At 38.5% G+C, this 6,553-nt stretch overlaps 1 protein-coding gene across 1 annotated transcript; it reads right to left on the bottom strand.

The window, feature by feature from the left end:
• Positions 1–303: 303 nt before the first annotated feature.
• LOC146316838 (uncharacterized) lies at positions 304–3,074 on the bottom strand. The gene is made up of 5 exons (XM_084734129.1): positions 2,591–3,074; positions 2,053–2,343; positions 1,077–1,364; positions 599–710; positions 304–421 (listed from the first exon to the last, which is right to left on the bottom strand). The coding sequence occupies exons 2-5, from the start codon at positions 2,300–2,302 to the stop codon at positions 304–306; spliced, it is 768 nt and encodes a 255-aa protein (XP_084590255.1). The 5' UTR covers positions 2,303–2,343; positions 2,591–3,074.
• Between the last annotated feature and the right edge of the window lie 3,479 nt (positions 3,075–6,553).

Raw genomic sequence — 6,553 nt, forward strand, 5'->3', positions numbered from 1 at the left:
ACTCTTATAAGACATAAAACACATCATAGCACACTTCAAAAATTAACAAAAATAATTCACCTCAGCTTGGGGCTTTGCAGCTGTTTTTTGAGTTGAACTACTGTCCCTCAAACTTTTTGTGCACATCCCTGGTGTCATGATCTGACACAGTGTCAGTCACTTTTTAACAGTTTTTTCACACTTCTTAGAACTGCACAGGCATGTTCTTCACAGATTTAAACAGGAAACAACAGGAAACAATGCGTGATGCAAGGACTCAAATCAGCATCTGAATAGAAACATGACAACAAGCAAAATGAGGGGTCAGGTAACATATCTGTTCTCTGGAGATATAACACTGTAGACTGGTGCAACATCTGCTCGGTTCAGAGAAGCGTAAGTGTTCATCTCTGCACCAGGTTCCCTCTGTTGACCTCTACCCCTGGAGAAAAGTAAAAACAATCCTTTGAGTTAATGAATATGAAATATATTGAGATATGACATAATTTTGAAACACCTTTGTCTTCCAGATTCTTCTGACGTTTAGTGTTCAATATATCTGTTTAGCTGGTTCTTTGCAGTTTTAAGGTTTGTGTTCAGGGTAATTTCACATTCTTACCATGTGTAATAGATTATCAGGCTGGTGAGGAGGACCAGGTTCAGAATCAAAGACACACCAGCGACTGTCCAGGGAACGACTGCATCAGACGTGGAAGTCGAATCCAGCTCAGCTAAAGAAATCCAGAGCTTGAACTCAATTAAAACATTTTTGAAACAGTAGAATTTAATCAAAATTTAGCATTAAGCAGCAGGTTCATTCTCACGTGGGTGTTACAAATAAGTGCTGGTATCATTTCAATGCAACAGTCTATTTTAAAAAGTACAGAGCAACACAATACTCACTGTATGTCATTTCAAATACCTCCTACTTTAACACTTAATTGCTCATTTCTGCATGATGGTTGTTTAATATAAAAAAGAAGCAATAACCATGGAGCAAATCAAATATTCTGATATGAATCATATGAATGGGACTGTCTTTAAAGATGTTTTAGAGGATAGACATTTGCACTGAGCAGATATGACAGACTACTCACAGATGAGCTTTAAATTCTTTGTGTAGTTCCTGAGTGGGATTTCGATCTCATCCTGGCCCAGTTCGTTGGTGCTGATGCATGTGACAGTGGTGTTGTGGTAGTCAGCAGCAGACATGGTGACGGTGCTGGTCACCGTCTGGGTGCTGCTGGAGCTGGTGACCGAGAAGTCTGTGAGTGAGGCTGAAGGCCAGGTGATGGGCGGCAGGGGATTACCTCGACTGATGCACACACAGACCAGGAGATTTCCTTTAACCACGCACTGGGAACTGGGAAGGATTTTAGGAGCAACTGAAAGAAAGAACGAAGGAAAGAAAGAAAAGATGACTGCACCATATCACATGCAATTACCGTTATTAGGATAGTTAACCATAAAAAAAAACAGATGTAATCAGATTACAGATACATGTACTAGAAATGTGGATTATTAGCAGGATTACAATTTTAAAATACATTTTAAAATAAAGATATATGCATACATGAGTACTCTGGTCTCAGTGAAACCAGCTAATCTAACAGTTTCCAGTTCATCATCTTGGCCTCTAGTGTAAAAAATGCTTTACTGGGTGGAAAATCCATTCCATTATTTTGTTTTTAAATCTGAAAAGTGGGACAACATCACGGTGCAGTGACAGTCATTCAAGAACTCAACATCTAATTTAAAGAAACATTTACAGGAAAGATCAACTTCTTATGTTAGCCACACAGACCAACTGCTACACAGCACAACAAGCAACACAGAACAACCACTGATAACTACACAGACCTGATGCTAACATTGGCATTATATTACAAACCACTAATGTTAGCCGCACAGACCAGCTTCTAATGTTAGCTACATGTTATGTTACTTTAATATTGTGATACTTGGATTAGGTTTCTGGGTGCATTTTTAAACAAGTAATGAGTAACTATATCAGAGTACGTTTTTAAAATAACCCTCCCAACCCACATTGAGTAAAATAAACTGTGTACTCACATTTCACAGTTAAGGTTACAGTTGTCTCAATAATGTTGTAATCATATTCTACCACACATGTAATGTTGGTGTTGTGGTCGTCTGCTGTCGGAAAGAGGCGTATTTGTCCATGACACAATCCGTAAGAATAATTATTAACATGAGATACCACAGATCCATTAGCCTTTGTCCATTTCCAGGACATATTGTTCATGGCAGGACATAAACATGGAGCATCGCATCGCAGGATGGCAGCTTGTCCCTCCTTCATGGGATCAACTGGGAGGGTCACATTCGGTTTTTTGGTCAATGCTGAAAGTGAGGAGAATAATCAAGATTATGATTGTTTTATCATTTGGTGTTGCAACAGACGGTGCCAAAATGCTTTCGTGTCAGCTGGTATTGTTCTCACTACACACTGTCTTTGCATTTTGCTGCTCAGCCTTTTGGAAGTGCAGTGAACTGTAAGCATACAGTCAGTTTTGGCAAATAAGGTGCATATCTAGTCTCACACAATAAAACCAATCAACATTAAATAAGCAGGAGATTTATTACTCACCAGAAACGGAGATCCGAACCCTCTTTGGAAAGATATACGTCTGATTGCATTCCCATTCCAATTTGAAGCCATATTCATACTCCCCAAGTGGGAAGCCGTCTCTCTTGAAAATGTCTCCTGTCCCAGATTTTACTCTGTCCACAACTTTTACAGTCTCTGTAGCCTGTGGATCTCCTTTGAACCAAATCTTTTTAAATGGGACTTTAACTTTGTTTTTTGGAAAGGTTAATTCATATGGGATCCGAATGCAGTCACCAGATTCCACTTTAACGTGTGTGGTCACATTGATCGAAAACTCTGTGACATTTGGAGCTCCTGCCAAAGAAAGCAAAATTACAAACTACTACAATTTCAGAAGTTCTGATGTAATTATATTTCCTGTACTTTTAAATAACAGCACATCAAACCTTTGACACATTGAAGTTGGCAACTCCTGACCTTTAAAAGGAGACACAGAATCACTGAATAGATCAGACTCATCTTTGTGTTTTGGAGGAACTGTGGAGCAAATTAAATATTAATAATCAATGGCAAGTATTACATTTAATATTTGAAACTTTTATATTTTCCCACTTAGTATATTCTATTGATACAGCACTATATACTAATACATTATAAGTATGATTTGTGAACTCACCCCTCAGTCCGCTGCCACAGCTGTTGGTTCCTGTTTTGTCATTGTCATACAATACTTTTTGAGGGTTTCCACAGGTATTAGATGGTGCTTTCTGAGTTTTGTATGGCAACTGGATGGTAATTTCCTTTTTGTTTTCAGCAGTTAAGCCCTGCGCAAGTCAAAATGTTGCAACGTTGCAAAAGGAAGTGGTCATTGGCTGGAAACAGTGCATTACATTGTGATGTTATCTTTGCTTTCACACACACACACACACACACACACACACACACACACACACACACACACACACACACACACACACACACACACACAAAAAAAAAAAAAAAAAAAATACCAAAACAAAAAAAAAAAAAAAAAACTGAAGTGAAAAGCATTAACACTTAATTTAAAATGCCTGTCATGTCACTGTGACCTAATTTCTAGTTGGCCACAACTCAAGAATTCATAAGATAAAAAGATGAGGTGATGATCATTTTTGTCTAAAAGGTCAAAGGTCAACTTCACTGTGACATCATAATGTTCAGCTCCATATCAGTCCTCTGTACCTCTCTGTAAAATAATCTCAAGTGAAGACGGCATGTTTCTCACTAGAAATTATTCACTGGAATCACCCACATATAGTGACAACTTCCATTTTGCCCAAAAAATACACCTTTATTACATTCCTTCAAAGATCAATATATTGGTAAGTTCCATGGTAAATTCATTCCTTCACTATATACATTATATGAGTCTGGACAGACATGGATGTTTTAACTGTAACTTGACAGGTCGGTTGAGACAGACAACTGTGAGGTGGTTATTCTATTTTTTGACCGCTCTGTTTTATACAACCATAGTTGACTTCTCACTCTTCTTAACCGGACACTAGGAGCCACAAGTGATCATGTTAATGTTGGCGTATCTTTGAAAAATCTCTGCTGGTTGCGTCTGGCAATTATGGTGGCATTGCAGTAGGTGCTTCACCATCTGATGCTTGGCGGGGATCTCTCAAAGAACAAAAAAGAAAAGAAAAGCTACCTAAGCCAGTGTTTATCCATATGGAAAATATACAGCTACATTTTACTTACAATACATCACATTTACATCTTTTATCTGAAATTTGTAAGCAATTTGTATGACAATCAAACCAGATACTAAACTCTAAGTAAATGTGTGAGATATGAAACTTATATAATTTGGGAACATATAACAGTAAATCCATGTATAGTACCTTTAGTAGGTATATGTAATATGAGCTGGGCAACCATTATGAGAATCAAAAGAAGGGTCCACACACCAGAAACTGCTCCTTAGGATTTTTTTAATAGTATCACTACATGTGATGTTTTGGCAACAAGCCCTTCATCAGACATACAACCATTATGAGAAACCAAAATCTTGCAAATATTGTATAAAAACCTTACAAGACATGAGACATAAAATAAAATAAAAAAAACAAATAAAACAAAAAACATATATACTATATGTTAAAATATTGGATTAAAAAATGTGGATGTTAACTAAAATCAGCATTTGAATACAAAACTGACAACAAGCAAAAGGAGAGCTCAGGTAACACATCTGTTCTGTGGGGAAATGACACTGTAGACTGATGCAACATCTGCTCGGTTCAGGGAAGCGTAAGTGTTCATCTCTGCACCAGGTTGCCTCTGTTGACTCCTGAAAAATAAGTAAAAACATAACGCTTTGAGTTAATAAATATAATCCACTTTGAGATATAACATCTTTGTTTACTGACTTGTTCTGATGTTTAACGATCTGTATATCTGTTTGACTGGTTCTTTGCAGTATTTAGATTAGTGTTGAGGGTAATTTCACATTCTTACCGTTTGTAATAGATAATCAGGCTGGTGAGGAGGACCAGGTTCAGAATCAAAGACACACCAGCGACTGTCCAGGGACCGACTGCATCAGACTCGGGAGTCAGATCCAACTCAGCTAAAGAAGAAGAAGTCTGAACTCAATTAAAACATTTTTGAAACAGTAGAATTTAATTTAGAGTATCATGTGTATTTGCCACTACCAAGAGTCTGTTTTAAAAAGTAAATATTTGCACTGAGCAGATATGACAGACTACTCACAGCTGAGCTTTAAATTCTCCGTGTGGTTCTTGAGTGGGATTTCGATCTCATCCTGGCCCAGTTCGTTGGTGCTGATGCATGTGACAGTGGTGTTGTGGTAGTCAGCAGCAGACATGGTGACGGTGCTGGTCACCGTCTGGGTGCTGCTGGAGCTGGTGACCGAGAAGTCCGTGAGTGAGGCTGAAGGCCAGGTGATGGGCGGCAGGGGATTACCTCGACTGATGCACACACAGACCAGGAGATTTCCTTTAACCACGCACTGGGAACTGGGAAGGATTTTAGGAGCAACTGAAAGAAAGAACGAAGGAAAGAAGAAGAGCAATTGTTAGCTGCTTGCTAACGGTGCTAGATTGTTGAATCATATCATATCCTAATATTATAATGTTCATAGCAAGTCACACAAACACTGCAGTGTACTTACATTTCACAGTTAAGGTGACAGTTGTCTCAACAATGCCATAACGATATTGTGCAACACATGTGATGTTGGTGTTGTGGTCATCTGCTGTAGGACTTAAGTATATACTATCTCTACGCTTGTACCAGGGCTGATCATAAGTAAGTACATCAGCCTTTGTCTGGTTCCAGTACACATATGCTCTGTCAGAGCATACATATGGAGCATAACAGCGCAGTAGGGCAGGTTCTCCCTCCTTCATGGGTTGATTTGGGAGGATCACTCTCGGTTTTTTGGTTAATGCTGAAAATAAACACAATCAAGATTATCATTTGGTCTATCATTTGATCTATGTCTGTTGCAATGTAGGTACCATTGTCACTAAAAACTGTCAATCTGGTTTGTCACTTGACCTTTGAGGACACAGTTAAAGTTTAAAGGGATAGTTCACCCAAAAATGAAAATTCAGTCTTTATCTACTAATCCTCATGCCAGTTGAGGGCAGGGTTTATTTTGTTCAAATAAATAATGTACGTGAAGGGTGATCAGTGCTCAATCACAAAAAGACAGCTGGAAAGAAACCATAAAATGCCTCCATACTGCTTGTCTGGCATAATCCAAGTCTCCTAAATTCCCGAAATGCCATTTGCATGTTGTCACGCCACACACACCTAGTTCAGATAGTGTACATGTACACATAAATGTGGCTCCAAGCTGAGGATCTACAGTGAAGATTCAGGCTTCACGTTTGAAAACTGGCCACCATTCAATTCCATTGTTTGGGAGATTTTGCAATGCAGGTTTCCAGTGAATCTCCAGCAGTGATTTGTGGACTACAAAACTAA

Source organism: Lutjanus erythropterus, chromosome 13 (assembly GCF_056507025.1).
Source record: "Lutjanus erythropterus isolate fLutEry1 chromosome 13, fLutEry1.hap2, whole genome shotgun sequence".
In the NCBI taxonomy this organism is placed as follows: domain Eukaryota; kingdom Metazoa; phylum Chordata; class Actinopteri; order Lutjaniformes; family Lutjanidae; genus Lutjanus; species Lutjanus erythropterus.